The sequence below is a fragment of the Talpa occidentalis genome, unplaced genomic scaffold, assembly GCF_014898055.3.
Source record: "Talpa occidentalis isolate TD23 unplaced genomic scaffold, MPIMG_talOcc4v2.1 talOcc4.5, whole genome shotgun sequence".
NCBI lineage: Eukaryota > Metazoa > Chordata > Mammalia > Eulipotyphla > Talpidae > Talpa > Talpa occidentalis.
Window position 1 is genome coordinate 99,416,827 of NW_023604861.1, and position 22,902 is coordinate 99,439,728.

At 35.3% G+C, this 22,902-nt stretch overlaps 1 protein-coding gene across 2 annotated transcripts in view; it reads right to left on the reverse strand.

Annotated features, from left to right (window-relative positions):
* Nucleotides 1-22,902, reverse strand: part of TMEM131 (transmembrane protein 131) — a 138,852-nt gene that overhangs the window by 78,986 nt on the left and 36,964 nt on the right. The window contains exons 2-5 of one of the 2 annotated variants that reach the window (XM_054701883.1): nucleotides 22,665-22,726; nucleotides 17,021-17,061; nucleotides 14,458-14,526; nucleotides 1,713-1,836 (exon numbers count right to left, since the gene is read on the reverse strand). In XM_054701883.1, the coding sequence (XP_054557858.1) occupies nucleotides 1,713-1,836; nucleotides 14,458-14,526; nucleotides 17,021-17,061; nucleotides 22,665-22,715 (285 nt within the window). In that variant the 5' untranslated portion in view covers nucleotides 22,716-22,726. The remainder of the gene's footprint in view (nucleotides 1-1,712; nucleotides 1,837-14,457; nucleotides 14,527-17,020; nucleotides 17,062-22,664; nucleotides 22,727-22,902) is intronic. The other variant, XM_037527898.1, reaches the window with a different exon arrangement.

A 22,902-nucleotide genomic window follows, 5' to 3' on the forward strand; every position in this document is an offset into this window, starting at 1 on the left:
TTTTTTACTCTAGAAGTTGCTAGCTAATGACATTTTAGAAAAGAGAAATGTAAAAAACTCAGTGTAAAAATCATAAATGCTTAAAAAAGTTCCTTTTTAGCTATTTAGTCATATCTCTTCAAAGTAAAACCCTGGAAAGATGAAATTAGGTTTCATTCACTTGCTCTCCTCTTATACTTGCAATTTAGCTAATTATTTTAGAAGCCTAATATGTATAAAAGCTTAATATAGTCTCTCAAATTCAAAATTTATTGAGATCCAATGTTTCGTCAAAGTGTTTTTTTAAATAACAAATTTACAGACTACCCTCAAAAATGATTATAAGTAAAACTTTGGCTATTACTCACTTCCGGTAGGTAAAACCCTAAAAGAGCCCCCAACCCCCACCCCACAGCTTCCTGCTCTAATCTCTGAGACTGTAAATATGAAGAGATACCACACCTGTGCTTACTTATATTACACAATAAAAGGGATTTTACATTGTAATTGAGATTAGAAATGACTGAGTTAATTAAAAAGACTATCCAGGAGGTTTTGACTCAATGATATGACTAAAGCAGAATTTTCTCTACTGGTGGCAGAAAAGGAAGCAAAGACATCTGAAGCATAAGGAAGATAAGACATACTATTGTTGTTTTGAAGATGGTGTTAAGGGGAAAAGGATGTCCTAAAGCTAATTCCATACAGGCTTTGTGGACTCCACCCCCATCCCAGGCCAAAGCCAAAGACACTGGGAACTCCAAATCCCATCACCACCAAAGGGAAGGTGGCTGGGACCTAAGGGTGGGGTTAAGCAGCCAGGTTAGTATAAAGCCAGACATGTGGGCTTTGGAGGGCGTTTCCCCCATTTTGGCTCTCTGCCAGCTCGCAGCGTCCGGCCGGTTCTGAGAGTACTTTTGGGTTTCCAGGTCGGCGGATTGGGTAGGACGCATTAAAGACTTTATTTCCCTATTTTCTCCCTGAGTTGTACATTTTCCTTATTTCCTTTTCCCTTGTAAATAAACCTTTTATTAACCTTTTGTGTGTGCCTGTAGTGGAGTATTAATAAGTCCCTTTTAAGCGCGCGGGTGAGGACCCACAGCCAGGCAACCTGTTCAATATCGGGGCTGCCCTATAACAATGGGATAAGGAATGTAGGTGTATTAAAGAACTGAGAGAGGTCCCTAGTGGAAAGCCACCAATAAAATGGGACCTTGGTTCTACAACTAAAAGAAACTAAATTCTGTCAACATCTTGAACAAGTTTGGAAATGGATTTTCCCTTAGTTTCTAACCCAGGACTTAGTCAAGCTGACATGTTGCCTGAGCAAAGAATTTCTGGACTTATATGACTTACAGAACTACAAGTCATTGATAAGCAGGCACTGTGGTAAGCCACTTTATTTGTGGCAATTCATTATGCAGCAACAAATAACACAATGCTAAGGAGTTACTTATTTTTAGGAAGGAAAAGAAAATCAACCGAATACATGCATGCTACGTTTTTCAGAGTGCTTAAGGTTCAAAGTTGATTTGTTAGCTGCTTCATGTTGAGAAAAAAGTGTTTAAGAGTAGAAATTATAATTCTTGGGAAATGGAGCAAACTGCAACCTAGAACAAATATAATACAGTCAAACCAGACCTTCACTTACAGCAAAATAAAACTACATCAATAAATATCTAGACATTTCAATTTTAAACTCAAGAGAAATAATTTATAGCAGAGAAACTTACCCTATTTTGAAAAAATGATGCATGAAAATGTGATGTTGTAGCAGATATTGATATTAAAGTAATAGTTTCTTCAGTACTAGGATTATGTAAGTAAACTTTTTCCATTTTTGGCATTCCAACTGGCCTACAAAACAAAAAGAACATTGTCACGAATACTTCAAAGATATTCTAGTTATTTTCTAGTTGCTAAAAAGTTAAACAAGAAAATTATCAAACACATGAAATTATTAAATTGATTTATACTGAAAATTACACGCAATTCAGCTATGAAAAGATGAACTCTTGCCATTTGTGACAACACAGTTGGAACTGGAGGGGATTACTTTAAGTGAAATAAGAGATAGTGAAATAAGGAGAAAGACAAACAGAGGGTGGTGTGGTGTCACTTGTATGTGGGATAAAGAGTAGCAAAACAAGGGAACTGACAAAACTAAACCACACAAGCTCTAGAAATATACCTACAGAATTGAGGTCACTAGAAGGGAGGGGAGGATGGAAACAAATGGGGCGGAGGGCCCAACAGTCTATGGTAAAGGACTATGGATGTTTTGGTGGTGGGTGTGGTATGCTGACATATATCTGAGGTCTGAACCTATTCCCCTCCTTCCCACCAAATCATATTCAGTACTCTAAACCAATGTTACCCAATAAAAATAAAATTATACTTAATTGTATTTATATTGAAAAATGTATTTAGCTAGTCCACCAATTTTCACTGAGTGGCAGTTATATTCACGCACTGAGCCTGTGCTGGTATATAACAAAGCAAGCCGCTCCTGGATGGTGCTTACAATCTTGTGAGGAAGCAGACAACAAAGAAAATGACTAAAGCCTTTTCTTTCTTTCCATAATACCATGCTGCCTTCCTACTAATTCTGAATCATGTCCTCTCCAAAAATCACTAACACATGTTCTTCAATTTAGAAGGATAAACTGAGTGGTAAAATTAGGTGAGATTTGCTTCATAAATTAGGGGCTATATTATCCTTATTTTACAGAAGAGGCACAGAAAAGTTAATTAACTAGCCAGAAGACATACCTGCAACCAAATTTGTATCCAGTCCATCTGTCTCTAGTCCATGTTCTAACCCACTGTACTAAACTGCCTTCTTTCAAAGGAACAATAAATATCAAACACATACTCATATCTGATACCAAATATTCATTTCAATGTTCCCTTCATCACCCAGCTTGTTAAAAGTTAAACCTCCTTAGTACATAGTTCATGACGTACTTATGTAGTTAATTTAATATGTATAGGCTTCCTAAGTCTGACAGCATCAGAGAATTCTACATAAAAACTTTTTAATTAGTGCTCACTATTTTTTTTTTGGCACCGGTGTTATTTTCACTAGATTATCAGAATCTTAGAACAAAGATTACACATACATGACTTGTGTATTTTTCCCATATTATTTAGCACAGTGACAAGACACACGGTAGAAGTACATATGGGTGAGCTTGCTTTCTCCTACTCCCACTCAAGTTCCTCCCTAAAGTGACATCACTCAACCTAAACAAATAACTCCCTGCATTTTCACAATCTACACCTTCTACCTGAGTCCGGCTGGTTCCATGTGCATGGCCCCCCACTGCCTTTACCAATCCTTGCTCTGTGTTTTCCTCTCTACCCTCCATGCCAGTCCCAAAACCTCATTTTCTAATTAAAAATCTTGCACAAGTTCCTTTCTGCATGCAATCATTTTGTTCACCTTTTCTTAAATTTCATTTATATAAACCTAATCCTAAAAGGTTACAGATGCAGAACCAGAAACATGTGTTATATTTGGTTCAATTGTCCTACCATGGTTTTTTACTTCAGTAAATTTGCCCCTGATTTTTCCTCAATTCATCTGATCACCTCTGATTTATTACTTGAGGAAGTAGATAAAAGCAGTGAACAGCTGATAATTTTCACTGGTTTGAAAAAGGAATCAGAAGCATCGGGTTCCTTTAAAGATGGGGAAATAGTACAAGCTACTGGGTCTTCCTACCCCAGTCCCTTGTACCCTCAAACACCCAAAAACAACAATGCTTGAAAAATTTAGATGTTAGAGGAATTAAAAAAATTAAGAAACCCTTGAGGGAATAGAAGCTGCCTTGAGTTGGTGGGTGGGTAAGAAAAGTTAGGGACTAAAGTAGTATGAGCTGATAATGGCATGCATGCTAGGGTAGAGGAAAGCTTCAAAACGCTATTCTTTACTTCCTTTGCTGTTTCCTGCCCCTTCCAGCTAGAAAGGTAGAAACACTCTTGGTGTAAGAAGTTAATGATGAACTGTACTTGAGCCTACCTACCTCTAACTCTCTTTCTCCAAAGCCCAAGAGCTAGATTATAATTTTGAAAGATACCACTATATAGATGCTTCGCCTAAGCACTGTCAAAGTGGCATAAGTCAATCAATAAACACATTGTATATGTGTGTATGTGGAAATGGGGTTCTCCATACTGAGGATCATCTTCCTTCTTAAATTCACAAGAGACAAAGACCAAGGTCTGCCTTTCTTCTGCATGCATTTTGTAAAAAAGTATTTCCTAAGTTCAAACATCAAAAAAGTGTACATTTGAGGAGTATAATCAATTAAAAAACACATACAATGTTCTAACAGGCTGTAATGTTGTTCCCAATTTCCTGACTGAGCCTGAGAGAGGATTGTGCTTCTCTGCTTCAGTAATTTTAGGCTTGTCCATTTGACTTGTTTTGGTCAGCGAAATAAATGGTAGATATATTTTTCATGTTTTGAGAAACCTCCATACTGTTTTCCAAAGGGGCTGAACCAATCTACATTCACACCAACAGTATACAAATGGGTCCCTTTTAGGTAGAAAAGTTTTTAGTTAATTGAAAGATCAGATTGACAATTTAGCTTAGATTTCAGTGAGAGGATATATATTTAGAATAGTTGTAAAGATAAAGTTATATAAAAAAAGAAAAGCTGAGATATGTATGGCAACTAGAAGCGGCTCTATTTGGAAAATAGAGTACAGGAATATTTGAAGAATACAGACAAATTAATGGCTAAACTCCAAAATTTTAATAAAGATGAAATAATCCTGGATTGAAAGGGTTTACAAGTGTCAATAAGGAGAGAGAAGGAAATGCTATACTCAAATGAATATAAAATTAAAGGAGTTATAGGATTTTTTATATCACATATCTCTAGTGAGATATTTGCAAATATTTTCTCCCATTTTGTACAATGTCTTCTCACTTTCTTGATTGAATCATTTGTAGCACAACACTTTATTTACAAAAACAGCTGACAAAGCTGTAATTTGCTGACCCTTGGTCTTTAGTTATGATGGAATAAAAAAGATGGGAATACTTCTTTACAGAAGCATCTTAGTTCTTAAATTAAAAAAATGATAAAATTTAAAAAGGAAAAAAGAGGAATTCCATTTTACAACTCATCATTCTAATTGACTTAGGCAAGAATCCATAAATGATAACTAAGTAAAAGTATTAGACAAAAGACTAGAGAACAGGATATTAACCCTCACAGATTACTGATTAATTACAAAGAGGAAAAGGTACTTCTGAAATTTATAGAATCTGGCAGATTTTATGTTAATGAGTGCTCAAACTTAACAGTGACAATAATTAGAAATATGGACATTACAGGACCCCTGACGTGAAGGAATGGGAACTAAACAATATCACTATATTACTATTCTTGACAAAAAAATGTTTAATCTGTATGGAATCATGAGCAAATAATCAGGCGAATCCAGTTTGGGCTATTCCGTAAGTCAACTGACCTGGACCACAAAAATTTCAATCTTATGGCTCAAAAAAAAAAAAATAAAAGAAGTGTGGGGGTTGTGGGAAGTCAACCTAGATTAAAGATACACACCAACCAAATGCAACATGTTATCCTTGATTTGATTCTGAATGGAGGATGGCAATCTATAGTGGAAGATTTTGGCAGTTAGGCAGTTAGCTCTTAAGGTTATATCTAAATTATAAAGTGAATGTTAACAAATCAGTTAAAACCCTCAAAAGAAAAATGGTCAAAGGATATGAATAAACAATTTATGGAAGAGGAAACCAAAAAGGCCAATAAGCATCTAAGGAGATGGATACTTGAACTTACTAACAATCAGGGAAATACAAAATTAACAATCAGTAACACATAATATCCCTATTTAACTGGGAAAACTAGAAAGTTGGTGAATGTTAAGTGTTAGTACAAATACAGGCATGCTCATGCATTGCTCCTAGGAGTACAGAGTGGCATAGTTATTCACAAGAGCAATCAGGCAATACCTACACACGTGAAATGTGCTCACACTCTTATGACTTATGCAATTCCACTCCTGGACTACTTATTCCAAAGAAATGCTCATGGCACTCCATAATTGAACCTGTAAGAGGATTCATTATAGGACTATTTGTTGTGGTAGGGTATTAGAGGTAATATGTATAGGCATCAAAGGGGGAGTTAATAGGTAAATTGCAGATACTCTGCTACAGTTAGAAATACAACAGATGGACATCTAATGAAAGTGAACATTTAAAAGGGTAATGAAGAGAATGAACTCTGCAGTCACTATGGAAAACAGTATGGAGGTTCCTCAAAAATTAAAAATAGAACAACAATATCATCCAGCAATTCTACTTTGTCCCACATTCAAAGTAAATGAAAACAGTATCTCCAAACAATACCTGCATGTCCACGTTCACTGCAACATTATTCGCAATAATCAACATATGGAGGCAAGCTACATGTCAGTCAATGCATGAATAGAGATATGATATATACATACATTTTATATATTCAGCTATGAGAAAGGGCATTTTGTCATTTGTGAAAACATCAATGAAATCTGAGGTCATTATATTAAGTGAGGCAAAGAAACAAATACTGTACAATATTACTTACATGTGGAGTCTTAAAAAGCCAAACTCACAGAAACAGAGAATAGAATAGTAGTTACCAGGGACTGAGGGTGGAGAAAGGGAAGAGGCTGATTGGAGAGTGAAAATTTGTAATTAGAAGAGAGTAAGTTTTGGGAATCTAACTACAGCACAGTGATTACAGTTAGTAATGTATTATATACTTGAAAGGTGCTGAAGAGTAATGGTAAATGTTTTCACATAAAAAAGAAATGGTAACTGTGACATGGTGCAGGAATTAGCTGACAATGCTAGTGGTAATCATTTTGCAATATATAATCATATCAAATCAACATTTTGTATAATCACACAATGCTATGTGTCAATTATATATCAATAAATCTGGGGGAAATTCATTACATAAATTAAAAATATGTAAGAATAATCTAGCTGGGTGGCAGATGTAAAACTACATATAAGTCATTCATTTTTCTGTGCATATTTTATTTCACAAAAATAGAAAAAAGCTTAAAGTAACACATTTTACTTTAAAAAGTAAAGTAATAAAAATATCCTGGAAGGTAATACTAATCTACAATTGTTAAGCATCATGTTTTAAAGTGCAATGAAGCATCCAGTCTTTTTCACTTTTCTGTTTTTATTTTAGAGTCAAGATGGCTTTGTCATGCGCACTGCTAACTTGAAGCGAATGAACTGAAAGTTTTTTGCCATGCATTATAACTGCATTGTAACAATACTACCTTATTTTTACCATTGGTTCTTATACAACCATCAATGCTGTATTCTATTTAGTGAGATGAGTTCCATATAATGTGATATGATCCCTCAAAAGTTCAATTTGAAAAGTATTTATACATACTATTTAAAGCAAAATATTAGAGAAGTCAGAATGGAAGTGTTAATATGATAAATAAACTCAAAGTTCATTTTATTGTACAAGTAGAAAATTTTAGTCTGTTTCCTTATAGGTTTGCATGACTTTTTCATTAAGATTTCAGTCTTTTTCCCCTGCCTTTTTTTGGGTAAAAGTCCCAAAATCAAAATTGGTCACAATTTCAAGTATTTAACCTGACTTTTGGTCATATTTTTTTTTTCACTTGATTTTCATGTTCTGTATTATTTAAATCAACTAAAAATCTTTTCAATTTTTTTATTTTTTACATCATTGTTCACATTTAAACAATATTTGCTTTCTCTCATTCCCTCAGGTGTAGTCCCCATATAATTTCCTTCACCAATGCACACGTGCACCATCACCACAGTCCCCAGTGCTCCTCCCTTCCTCCCTCTAATCCCTCTCCCTCCTACTCCCCTGCAGGATGTCTCTGATTTATAATTGTCTTCAACTCAAATCTTAATCCATCACTACTTTATTTATTTCTTCTGCAGCTTCATCTATAGTTGACTTTTGGATTATTTCAAACATTCTGTCTTTTTTAGAATGGAATAACAGTATCTTTCCATATTATTGTAAAACAGTCAGGTTCAAAAACACAAGGTCCGGCCTCCCTGGTGGTGCAAAGGGTTAAGCACCGCACTACAAAGCGATCCCCCAGCCGGCCAGGGAGAAACCACATGGAGCAGCAGACCTTGCCTGTCTTGCCCACTGCTCCCCTCAGCAGTGTATTTCAGTCTGCCTGTTCTGTTCCCCACTCTGTCTCTGGTGAATCCTCTTACCCCCCACATCTCTGTACCCCAGCTCTTGCATGCATAAATAAATAAATCTTTTAAAAAAAACACATAAGGTCCATAAATAATGTAAATAAGAAGTCTTCATTTAATACACTTCTAAGGTCTTGATAAATATTTGAACTGCTTTTTATTTTACACATCATTTGAAAATTTCATTATAATATGTACATGATGTTTAGCTGTTGTTGTTGAGGTTAACATTTTCTGGTGCCTCTGAGGCCTAACTCAAGTAACATTTCAATCTGAGAGCTCACTAATGCAGATGCTACCACCTCTTGCCAAAAGTGGAAAGGATGTGGAGAAGATGGAACTTCCTACAGAGTTTCTCAAGTGAGAGCAGATAATTCTTCTGTATTAACAATCATTAGGAAGGCTATGTCCACACTGCCCTTGAGAAGAGGGATCCAATAGAAGAGCTTCTCTATTTTACCCAGGGAAACAAAATCTGGTCCAAAATCAGTCTGTGGCTTACCGTCATCACAAAGTCCAAAAATCTTTCTGTGGCTTTAATAGTATGCCACAAGGAAAAAAAACCAAAGATAGAATCAGGGCTTGGGTCCTGAGGAAGGGATAGAAGGGGATCCAGATGTTGGTTTGTAACAATGCATTTGGGGTTGAAAAGCAGGAATCTGACTGCCCTCAGAAGCTCCCAAACCAAGGAGGCATCCAAATATGTGTAACTCCTCTTGCCTTGTTTTCTCAGGGGCTAGACCCTACAGGCTCATCAATTCTAGGTGGGGTTAAAAGACCAAGAAATAAATGGGGAAGAGATACAGATCCAGTTGGGGCTTCAAACTGTGTCCATGATGCTGCAGGGAAAAGCTGTATAAAGACAATATAAAAGATAAAATTCTTATCCCTCAAACTTTATATGGATGTGTAGGTAGAATGATAGTCCACAGAAATAAAAATGCCCTCCTTACATCCTGAAATTTCACTGTTCATGTGCATTCTTCAATAAACATACCCTTTCACAATTCAAATGTCTTGTAGGTAATTGGCAACCAGTAATTCATCTTCCTATGAAGTTGTTCTTAACATTTTTCCCCTATTACCTTAGAACAAGTAATCTCAGTTAACACAGAGAAGAGAAGGCACAAAATAGATAATCTGGGGAATCCATGAAGACAGGACTGTTGATGGCCTGCTGCAGGAGAGGACTTTGAGGTAAGGAAACAAACTTGAAGGTTTTAGGAGTCTGCAAGTGAGGTGATGGTGGTGGTGTACAGAACGCTTGACTGACAATGTTGCTGAGGCTGGCCTTGCCCTTTGTTCAAGAGATCAAAGAAGGCAGGGCCAGGTACACCAAAAAAAAAAAAAAGAAAAAAAAAAAATGAACCCTTGCTCAGAAGAGAGGGATCACCTACTTGTGTTGCTCAAAGAAGTCTGGAATAACGAGAGGGAAAATCTCAGGAAGGGTGCCAGCAAGCTATTCTTGTCCTGCATGCTCTAACAGAGCAGGCTTGCTGTAGTTCTGGGCAGTCCACATCACAAGGAGCAGAGGGAGCACTCCCCAGACAGACCTGCTAACAGACCTCAGATGCACAGCTTCCCCTGCTGTTCCACTGGTAGTGTGAGCATAATTCAAGATAAAGTGGGAGACTGAAGAGAGAAGTCACACTAAATCATGGGACACTATGGTCAAATACTAGAAGTTTACTTGTTGACAAGTTTGCAGTGCATTTGCTTCCTATGCTACATAACACATTACATGAATTTAGAGGTTTAAAGTGACCCCCCCATTTATTATCTTAATTCTGTAAGTCATAAGTATAGGCATGGCATGAGCAGTTTATAAACTCAAGGTCTTACTCATCAAAACTCAAATTTCTCTTCCAAGGCTACTCAGGTTCTGGGCAAAATTTAGAATGCTCTCAGTCTTTTGCTACATGGTCTCCATCAATTCCAAAACCAGCACAAAGAAATTTCTGTACATCAATGATCTCTCATGCTTCAAACTTCCAACATTTATGTCTCTTGACTGCTACAGTCAGATTTAGAGGACTCATGTGATTAGGTCAGCCCTCCAGATAATCTTCCTATCTCATAGGTCAACTGATTTGGGATCCTAATTACATGTTTAAAATCCTTTATAGCAACATCTAGATTAGCATTCTATTGAATACGATAGGTGTTATATGCACATTAGAGGCCAGGTATTTTGGGGACCATCTTAGAATTCTTTCTCTCATAAGTAGTATTTGGCTATATGGGTAAGATTTAAAAATATAACAAAGATTTTCAAATGCTTGGCAGTGCTGGTCCCACTTGTTTCCATTATCAGGTGCTCCAAAGACAGAAGTAGGGCCAAAGGGGTTACTGTGATTTATTTATATATACACTAGCCAAAGCAAGCATACAGCTGTTATAGCTGTATACTATAGCTGTAAACTACTGACTAACTGTCCATATTTCAAAGGCATCTAAGGCTCAAAAGAATTATGAAGAAGTCTGGGAAATAAGCTGCAATTCTGTGGTCAACAGAAAGTTCCCTATGCCTCAGAAAGATGACAGTGCAATACAATGCTGAAGAAATGGGGTTGAGCAACTGGCCCTGGACAAACCTCATGAATGACAGTGACACATTATTGTAGTAAACCCAACTTTTAGCATAGTTGAGCCAAATCAACACTCAGTACTTTTGTGCCACTCAATTACACAAAATCTGACCATCTTCTCAAATACATTTTAGATTGAGGGTAGAGTTAGGGTATTAGTAGAATAGTTAGAGACTGAAAAGCTACAAGGTATCAAATATCCCTCTAGAAAAATGGGCTTACTTGATTTTCAAGGAATACTATGACTGGATTAGGGAGAAATACTTTTCATGAACTTAATTATTTTACTTTCTATTGAAGTAACATTGGTTCACAACACTGTATAGGTGCCAAGATTATATTTTCTCACCACACCTGCCACTAAATATCCAGTTATCATCCATCACCAACCAATTAGTCTCTTTGATGCATTTCCTTCTTTTTCCTTTCCCTCTGGTAACCACCATTCTGCTGTCAGAATCTAAGGGTTTATTTTTGTTTTCTTTATATCCTACACATGAGTTAGATCCATTCATCTGCCATTGGGCACTTGGGTTGCTTCCATATCTTCACTACTGTGAACAGTGCTATAATGAACACTATATATATAAGGATATGTATGTCCTTTTGAGTTAGTGTTTTTATATTCTTTAGTGAAAAACAAAATCTCCAGAAGTAGGCTCATAAGGTAGTTCTATTTTTTAACTTTCTGAGGACGTTCCATGGTGTTTTCCACAATGGTTATACCAATTTACATTCTCACCAATAGTGGACGAAGTTTCCTTGTTTTCCCCATCCTCACAAACATTTATTTCTGATTTTTTCATAGTAGCCATTCTAATCGGTTTGAGGAGAAATCTCATTGTGGTTTTGATTTGCATTTCCTAATGATAAGCCATGTATAATACCTTTTCATGTGACTGTTGGTCATCTGTATATTTTCTTTGGCGAAAAATCTATTTAGAGTCTTTGTCCATTTTATAAATGAGTTACATGATTTTTTGTTGTTGAGTTGTATGACTAGCTTGTATACTTTAGCGATTAATCCCTTGTCCAATATGTGGTCTGCAAATATCTTCTTACATTCAGTAGGCTGTCTTTTTCTTTCAACAATAATTTCCTTTGCTATGCAGAAGCTTTTTTTAGCTTGATATAGTTCCATTTGTTTATATTCTTATTTCTCTTGCTACTGGAGATGAACCTCTAAAGACATCACTAAAACCAATGTCAAACATATTTCCGCCTATGCTTTCTTTAATGTACCTTATGGCTTCAGGTTCTATATTCATGTCTTTAATCCATTTTGAGTAGACTTTAGTACACTGTATAAGATTTTTACATGTGGCTGTTCAGTTTTCACGGCACCATTTGTTGAAAAGACTTTCCTTTCTCCATTGCATGCTCTTGGTTTCTTTGTTAGAAATTAGTTACTCATATATGTTTGATTTCATTTCTGGGCTAATGATTCTATTCCATTCATCCCTGTGCATGTTTTTATTTCCATAACAAACAAGTTTGATTACAGTAGTTTGGGATAACAGTTGGAAGTCAGGGACCACGATACCTCCATTTTTGTACTTTTTATCAAGATGGTTTTGGCAATTTGAGATCTTTCAGTTTCCATACAAATTCTAGGATTTTTTTGGTTCTATTTCTGTGAAGAATTACAATGGGCTCTTAATATGGATTGCATTTTCTTTTAGGTAAAATCACCATTTTGACAACACTGATTCTTTTGATACATGAGCACAGAATGTTTTTCCATTTTTTTGTGTTTTCTTCAATTTCTTTCAACAGTGTTTTAGAATTTTCAGTGCACAGGTCCTTACTTCCTTAGTTAAATTTATTTGTATGTATTTTATACTTTCTGCTGCAAATGTGAATGGTGGTGTTTTCTTTTCTCATTCTGTTAATTCATTGTGTACAAAAATGCAATAGATTAATGTATATTAATTTTGTAGCCTGAAACTTACTATATTTATTATTTCTAATAGCTCTGTGCATGAGTGTGTTCTTTAGGGTTTTCCATGTATAATACCATGACATATGCATACAGTGATAGTTTTACTTCTTCCTTTCCAATCTGGATACCTTTTATTTCTTTTTCTTTTGCCTAATTGGTCTAGCTAGGTCTTTTAATTCTATGTTGTAGTAAGAGTGGGCATCCTTGTCTTGCTACTGATCTTAGAGGAAAAGATTTGATTTCTACCACCCCCCCAACATAATGTTGGTCATGGTGTGTCATATATAGCCTTTATTAACTTTATGTTCCTTTTATACCCATTTTATTGAGAGTTTTTATCATAAATAGATGCTGAATTTTATGAAATAGTTCTTCTGCATCAATTGAGATGGTCATAATTTTTTTTTTTATTTTGTTGATCTGATGAATTACATTGATGGATTTGTATATGCTTAACCATTCTTGCATCCCTAGAATACATTCTACTTGGTTTTGGTATATGATATTTTTAATGTGCTATTAGATTTGGTTTACTAATATTTTGTTGAGGATTTTTGCATCTATGTTCATAAGAGAAATTGGCCTGATTCTTTTTGTTTTTGTATGCTTTGCCTGGTTTAGTAATAGTGTTATGCTTGTCTCATAAAAGGAGTTAGGAAGTGTCCCTTCCTTTTCAATTTTTTGGAGAGTGAGAAAAATGAATATTAGATCTTCTTTTTAAAAAATATAAATTTATTGATTCTTTTAAACTGAGGTAATATTAGGATCCCACTCCCCTCCTCAAACAAACAAACAAAAAAAACAAACCAGTATCACCACTGTAGTGTACCCACCACCAAATCATCTAGTCAACTAATATAGAACATTGCTTCCTGTCCTCTTTGTTCTTACCCATACCTCAATCCCTCCACCCTCTAGATGCTTATTTCTATAGTCAGTTTTCAAGGGTTGCTGTTTAATCTTGTTTTTACCTGACTCTTAATCTGGTTTCTCTATATTCCACATATTAGTGACACCATGATGTCTTTATTTAGTACTTTTCTTCTGACTTGTATGAAGACTTATTTTTCCCTTAGTGTATATGAGATATGCAAAATCTGAGACCCACATGTGGAAGGGAAGCTAGGAGTATGGGTCGAATCAAGTCTTTCTGTAGCATTTGCTTTTGTTTGCCTTTCTGGTAATAATATTATTTGGTGATGTATGAAAGTTTGTATTTTAAAAGCACGTGCATCAAACAAATGAATACTATATCCTATATCTAGAGGAAAATTTTTAAATAAAAAAAATGGAAACGAAGTGCTAATCAGAAAAGGGAGTCAAGTTTTATGTTGCTTCTAAAGATGAGATTCTCTGAACCAGAGATTCCAATATGTGAGCATTTTTCAAACTTCTGAGGTTAATATTATATGTTGGACTCATAATAGATACTTGTTTCCCATTTCAAACTATATTCAATGCCATTTGTTTTTTTCTTTGTTTTCTATTTTCTTTTTCTTCTTTTTTTATTTTTGTATTTCATTATTTTTATTTTTAAAATCCTTGTTTTCCATTTTCAAACTACATTCAATATTATTTATTTTCCTGGTGACTTGAACACATAATTTTCTCATATAGATAACACAGACAAAAAGCAAGTCCAATGCATGCAAAAGAGTTTAGTGGAGAAATATAATCTAAAAAAGTTTTAAACTTACTGTTCATGGAAATCCAGCATGGGTGGCTCAAACCGTATAGGTCTACAATTCCCGCGGTATAGAGATATACTGTAAGTAAAAAGAAAACAGCATAAGAAGCAATTCTTCAATATATACATTTCCCCAAACTGAAGCTAGACATTTGGCTGTTGTCATAAGAAAGTATAATTAAGAAGTGTGGTCTAATGTTCTACTTAGAATGCACATTACATTTTTTATTGCGAGAAACCAATTATGTGTGTTTAAAAAAAAGAAGAAGGAAAAGAAAAAAACTGGGAGTATTTTTCTTATTCAAAGTTATATAAAAACACACTTTTTGGGGGGTGGGGGGCGGGAGGGGAAGGATTGGGGTCAGAATGGGGCGTTTGCAATTGTATGGGGGAATATAAAAATAAAATTTATTATTTAAATAAAAAAAAATGAAAAAAAAAAAGAAAAAGAAAAAAATAAAATAAAATAACTTACTTAAAAAAAAAACAAAAAAAAAACAAAGTTATATAAAAACAGACAACAGATAGACTGAAAGTCCAAATGTATTTGGTTGATATAGCTAGTAACAATATGCTTTAATATATTCACTTGGATTTTTTATATATGTACAATGGACAATAATTAATACTATAATAAACAGTTAATACTACTATACATATTTGGCAGACCATGTATAGAGGCAAAGACCATGATCACATTGTAACTAGCATGCCTCTAAAGTGGAAATGGAAAAGGAAAATGAATTTGGGGGCAGAAAATGCCAAGAACTGAAATGTCATTTTAATCAAGAAGTTTGGAAGACTGAATTATGATGTCTTGGCCTAAAATATGAATGTCATTTCTAATTATCCCACTTGATACTAGAAATTCTCACTAAAAATTTCTGAAAGACAAACCTCTTATACACACTACAACCTAACATTGGATATAAAGTATAAATGACAGGGGTTGGAGGGATCCACATACTTAAACTGTTTATATACTGAGAAAGTCATAATTTCAGACAGGCGCTAGAGTATGGGCAGATGTTTAACAGAAATTCTGCTTGATTTTTAGTCCCCATTCAAAGAGCTGTACCTGATGGGGAGACTGTTTTAGGTCCCACTTGGATTGTAAAGTAAATTTAAAGGTCTGCCTACAGCAGAAGACAGCCTCCAGTCTCAATGACCAGGAAGCCCAACCAGAACGCTTGGGAAGCTATCTAGCCTAAGCTATAACCCTTCTTATATAGGCACTCAAGCAGAGAACCCACAGAGAGGCTTGGCACATCTGTAGAGCTGAGATAACTGCCCTGACTGGCTAGGAAGTTTGATGAGTTGCTTTACTGGATTTGGGCCCCAGTCATCATTACATAATGGCTATGAAGCCTATTCTATTGCTCTGTCTGGGTGGGGCAGCAAGGTCTCAGTTCTGCCCAGTTAGGAAGACTGATCAGATAATCTAGGGTATGTGGAGCCCATCCTATAGCTCTACAAGGTCAGGGAACCAAGCTAGCAGATCTATTCAACTGCTCCCTATAGCGGATGCCTCCCCTGATCTCAGAGTTCAGAAAGTGGACTTGGTCAATAGAGGTCCAAGAGCAAGCTCCACCTACCTATGCTTTATAATCACAGTAGCAGAGAAGTCTATGCCTTACTGTAGGCAATGGGTATGCCCTTTTTGCAGAGTTCACAGGTACAGCAGGTCCCAATAGGACTTATAAAATTAGGGAGAAGGACAGAGCAATGGGGAAGCAGGGCCACATTACTGTAAATTGAGCATGAAAAAAAAAAAGTGACTAACTCTGAATACTTGCTATTGCTCTCTCAAAATAAAATTCTTCTTGGTGTAATCTGCATTTCACTAGTCTGAGGACAATCTCAGATGTACTTTAAGCATCAAAAATATTGAATTCATATATATCTCTCACGTCCCTTTAGATATAAGTACAGGTCCTTACTGGAAATGGAAAGGGATTAAAGGCTGGTATCTTTTTTTTAAAAATATTGTCCCTGTAAAAGATGTGAGAAACTACCAAAAGACCAAAGAATTTAGAGGCCAGAAAGGTATTTTCAAATTCACATGCATGTATATATTTTCATAATATGTAAGGATAAAACAACTCCCCTGTTATGAGAAACTTGTTGCTTAAAAGGAGTCTCTCTTAGTAACAAGATTAGGTTTCACTGATCTGAGTTCCTACTCCAGGGTCCTCAGGCAGACCCACCGTGGTAACTGTGGGCAGCAATGGTCAGTTCATAAAAGGCAGGGGCAGGGGTAGTCACAAGAGCAATCAACAGGGTGTTACAAAGCTAATCCTCTTACAAGATTAGGGGAGTTTCATTTGCCAGTGAAATGTCTTCATATACCATAGGGGGAGGAATGTCAACACAATGTCAACACATTTAAAAATACAATACTTGAAATATGTGACAGTGTGATTTGTAACCTGCTTTTCCCTCTTCATCAAAAAAAGAGTATGGGAAAAAGGAAAACATTTCAGGAAATCCTAAGAAGAAACTGATAGTATATTAGTGTTTCACTAAACATAAAACTTCATATATTATAAAATAAACACAAGTTCCTTTCTCACCTTTTCTGTTGATATGAACTGAGTCCAAGTGTTGTCTCAGTCTGTGAAAGGAAGAAAACTGGTGAAAATACTGAAACCAAATCTCTATACTACAGGTATGTGGAATATCTAAAATATTTAGTGTACTTTCCACTCTGATCTTGTATTCATTTGGATTTTCAGTCTAAATCTTACCCAAAATCACAGGAAATTTGTTACACTTTGCAATACTCAACTGAGAGAATAATTTGGACTAAAATTTAAATACACATGGAAATGGAAATAATACAAAGTAATGTGGTTGATTTTTTGGAAGTTTACCAAACCAATACATCCTATGACGAGTCCTCTTTATCTCACTCTGGGGCAGGGGCAGGGGGGCAATATGTTCCTCTTACTATTCACTGATTTCCAATGGTGTGTCAGGTACTGGTGTCTAAGGGTTCCTGCATCATAGATCTCACGGTACGGGGGCAGGGGAAAGAGTAGAAGCAATCATTTTAAAATTAAATAAACATGTACTTATACATTAAATAAAGGACTATGAAAATATTGGAAAGGTACTGTGAAAGAGAATAAATATGTTATGAGGGAGGTCTGTCTGAAGACATAACACACTGAAACCTAAAGGATAAAAAAAAAGTTGTGTATGGAAGCAGAATTGTATGGTGGTGGAGAAAATAGCACACACAAAGGTCCTAGTACAGTAAAAGCCTGAATAGCCAAGAAATAAAGGGCAGGTTTATTTAGTCAGAGCTTAAAGAGAAGGGGGAGAGAAGTAGAAAATGAGGATGGAGGTTGAGATTGGAGGATTAGGCAGGGGTCAGATTATGTTGTGTAGTATAATAGGTCTGCAGGAATAAGACAGAGAGACAGAGACAGACTGGTCTGTTTCAAGTTTTAAAGACACTATTCTGGCTGCAGACTAGAAGATGGGTTAGAAGAAGTCAAGTGAGAAAGCAAAAGTTTGGAGATAACTGATGAAGGAAATGAAACTGTTAATAATGATGTAAGAGAAAAAGTTAACTCTAAGGAATACGATCAGTGAACTTACTCCAAAAGGTTAGATTCTATGTAATAATTATAAAAGGCAGTTGAGTTGCGGCATTATTTCCCCCATTAATATATATTATTTTAAAATGGTATTTTTGGAGACTGTATATGAAGAAAATATAGCAGTTGTGGGGGAATGTTCTCAAAGTGAATGTTTGAATGAAGGGTTAAGTGTCAGGATTTGGAAATTTTCTTTAAAATGTTTCAGCAATATAATTTCGAGTGGAAGTATGTGTATATATAAAGCAAATATATCATAATGTTAATATCTACTTGGCTTATCTCATTAAGTGAATAGTCATTCTCAATGTTTCTATTTGGTGAATTAAAGAAAATTTTAAATAGCTTTTTATTACAAACATTTTTATTATGGGAGAAAATATACACAAATCATATATCTGACAGAGAATAATATACAGAATATATGAAGAACCACTACACTTAAATGCAAAAAGACAAAATACATGATTAGGCAAAGGACTTGAAAAGACATTTTTCCAAAGAAGACATAAAAAACAACAGAGAACACATGAAAAGATGCTTAGTATCACTAACCAAATGGAAAAGCGAATCAAACCTATAATGAGAAACCACCTCACTGCTACAAGGATAGCTTTTATAAAGAAGATGACAGAAAATAATATGTGTTGGTGAGAATCTGAAGAAACTGGAATGTTTGTGCACTGCTAATGGGAATGGAAAATATTTAGCTACTATGGAAAATGACATGGCAACTTCTCAAAAGCTTAAAAACAGAATTATCATATGATCCAGCAATCCCACATCTGGTTATATCCCCAAAACAATTAAAAGCAATAAGCAGAAATTCAGATAATTGGATATCCATGTTTATAGCAGTATTATTCACAATAGTCAAAGCATGGGTACATTCCAAGTGTCTATCAAGAGTTAAATAGACCAACAAAAAGAAGTTAATTTGAGGGAGACAGAAAAAGATGGTGACAGTAAGAGCCCTTGCTTCCCTCTTAAGAGCATCATCTAAGAGTTAAAACAGAGGGACACTACACCCAGAGAGTCCTGTAGATTGGGGTGAAACTGAAACACACTTGGAATACCAGAGACTAACATAGACTGTGTCAGAGGAGACAATAAAAGAGAACCATATTGCAATGAACAGGAGGTGGTTGGAGAAAAACAACTGGAGGTTTGAGACTGGGGATACATATGGCAGGCTGCCACCTCATCCAGGGGCCATAGGTAGCATACAGCTAAATGGTACAGAAGCACGCACTCTTGACTGAGGGGTAACATGTGGTGGAGTTGGGGTTCTTCCCACAAGTTGGGTCCCTGGCAAAAATAATAAAGACAGTGTGTGGACTACATACTCTGCTCCTACCCATCAGGACTGGTACTGACCTAATGAAGTCCACTGACAGAGCACAAATTGTAGAATCTCTGATCCAAAACCCTAGAGAGGAGAGATACTGATGGATTCACAAACACAAGCCAGCCCTCACCCACCATAGCACATTTACACCAGTGACTGTATCATCACCAGGTCCTTCTGAACAAGTGAACAACCCTCTTCTCAATAACTGCAAAATCAGGTATGAGTACCTACAGAAGACAGAAAAGGCCAAAAAAACAAAAATAAAATAAAACTACAGCACCATCTGGTAAAAAACTGAAAGGAGTGCAACTCATTAAATTACTGTTACAGACACACAAGAGACAGAGAGAAACACACAAACACACATAGAGAGAGAAAGCAAAAACTGTCAGGCCAAAAAAAAAAAAGGCAACACATGCACCTTTAGACCTCAAGGAAATACAGTATCAGTAGGAGAGAACCACTTACTGAAATCCAATCACAAGGACATGGAAGATTTATCTCCTTGTCAGAGTTAAAAGTTACTATAATAAAGAAAATCAAAGATGGGAAGAAAACACAAAAAACAAAAACAAGTCAAAGTGATACAGCAGACCCCAGGAAAACTGAACAGAGAGAGAAAACAAAATTCAGAAAAACAAGACAATAACCTGAGAAATAAAATGAACAGAAAAAAGAAACTGAAGCTTTAAATAAGAAAATAACACAGATTCAGGATGCAAAAAGTTCAATAGATGAGATAAAAAAATCTAGAGAAAGTTATGGAAACAGAATAAACAGCGGTTTGAATCAATGACCTCAAAGATAGTAATACAAAAAGGGCCTGGTGGAACAAGATAGAAAAATAAAATGTAAGCAAATGAAGAATCACTTTGAGAATTAACCAAACTCTACTAAGAAAGGCAACATAAGGAAAATGGAGATATACAAGTAAGGGAAGAAAGGTAGGAGGACCAGAAAGCTAATTCAAAGAAATGATAGAGGAAAACTTTCAAAACTTGGAGAAGCACATAAATATTTTCGTTTACAAAGCTAAAATAATATAAGAGTAGACAGAAAAATAACAAGGAAACAAATTCTTAGAAGCATATAATTTTCCAAGAATGAATAAAGAAGCACCAGAAAACCTGAATAGACTAATTACAAGCAAGGAAATTTAAAGAGTAATCAAAAGTCTCCCATCAAACAGAAGTCCAAAGGCAAGGGAAACAAAAATTAAAATTAAAAAATGGTACTCCGTCAAACTAAAAGCTTCACAACAGTAGAACCTATCAGTAAAATGAACAACCACCCTATGGGATGGGAGAAAATATTTGTACATGATACATCTGACAAGGGGCTATTTTCCAAGATCTACAAAGAACTCATACAAATCAACAAACACAAAACAACTCAATCAAAAAATGTAAAGAGTGAAATAGACACTTCTCCAAAGATGACAGAGACGACCACTGGACAAATGAAAAAAAATGTTATCATTAGGGAAATATAAACAAAACCCACAATGATATTCACTTCACACCTGTAAGAATGGCCCATATCAAGATTAGAAACAATAAGTGTTGGTGAAATCGTGGAGTAAAAGGAACCCTTGTACATTGTTGGTAGGAATGTAGACTGCTCCATTTCCTATGGAAAACAGTATGGAGAGTTCCTCAAATATTCAAAATTATCTAACATAAGATTCAGTAATCTCTCTCTGAGTTATCTATCTGAGGAATATAAAAAATACTACTTAGAATGGATATCTGCAGTCCTATGTTCATTGCAGCACTATTTTACAATGACTAAGTTACAAACAACCTAACTGGCCAGTGACAGATGAATGGATAAAGAAAATGTAGTATACATATACAATGGAATACTACTCAATTATAATGATAAAAAGGTGAAATTTTTCCATTTGCAAAATTGAACTGGAGGGCATTATACTAAGTGAAATAAGTCAGAGAAAGACAAATACCAGATATTTTACTCATGTGTAATATAGAAAATCAGACTTAACTAAACTAAAGAAATCAGACAAAACCAAACCAAAGAATCAGACAAAGCAAAGAATCAGACAAAACTAAACTAAAACAAACTCTATAAATCTGACTGCAGTTTTATGACAAACAGAGAGGGTGGGTAAGAGTGGGTAGCAAAGTAGGAAGCAGGTCCAATGGATATAGAAGAGTATTATGGATGATTTGGTGATGAGTGTGTAATACACATCCGAAGAGATGTGAACCTATATTTCTAATTCATATACAGTATTGTAAATCATTACCTAAATAAAAAGAATTAATAAAAAAAGTAAAGTTGAACTAAACTCTAAGGGGAAAAAATGAACTGGCACATGCTTTAATATGAATAAACCTTGAAGACTAAGTCTACACTCACACTAAATGAAATAAGCCAGTCACAAAATTCCTTAAGGTGGACACCAAAATGATGATTGCCAAGGGCTGGGGTAGGGGAATAGGGACTTACTGTGTACTGCACACAGATGATGAAAAATGGTTTTGGAACTGGATGGTGGTGTTGGAGAAACAAGTGTGAATGTACTCAGTCACTACATCTAAAAATGGTTAAAATTATAAGTTTCATGTATATTTTACATGACAATTTTAAAAAAGCTTATCATAATAAAGACAATATGGTACTGGCTTTAAAATAATGAATCAATGGAATGGGGAAATTCCAGAAATGGGCTCACACATGTATAGTTAATTTATTTCCAACAAAGGCATCAATGCAATTCAACAGAGAAACACATCTTTTCAACAAATGGTGCCAGGAAACCTATGTGAGGGTAAAATGAGCCTTTGTCCTTATGTCATAGCATGCACTCAGATTAAGTTTAGATAAATCATAGTTCTAAGCATAGAAACTAAAATTACAAAGTTTCAACAAGAAACCACAAGAGATTATCTGTGCAACCTTGAAACAGACAAAAACTTTATGAATAGGACCAAAAGAGAAAAAACATTAGCAATAAAAGAAAAAATTCACAGACTGGACTTCATCAAAAATTTTAAAATATGCTCACCACTGAGAGGAAATATTTGCAAATCATATTATTTAATGAAGGACATGTATCCTGAACATATGAAGAAGTTGTGAATCTGAATAATAAGAAATCCACCCATTATGTTAATGGGTAATAACACAACTAAATACATGCAAAGATGCTCTGTATTAGTTATTAAGGAAAAGCAAATTTTAACTACAATGATAAGCTACATGTTTATTATAATGTCCAAAATTTTAAAGACTGACCATACTAAGGGTTGGTGAGCACGTGGAGCAGCAACTGGAACTTTCATACATTGCTGGTAGGACTGTAAAATAGAACCACTACTTTAGAAGAAGCTTGACAATTTCTCACAAAGTTATACATATAGCTGCCATGTGATATAGCCACTCTACTTCTATATATTTGTTCAAGAGAAACAAAAGCACATGTCCATACAAAGACTTGTACATAAGAGCGTACAAGCATCCACATTATAGAGGC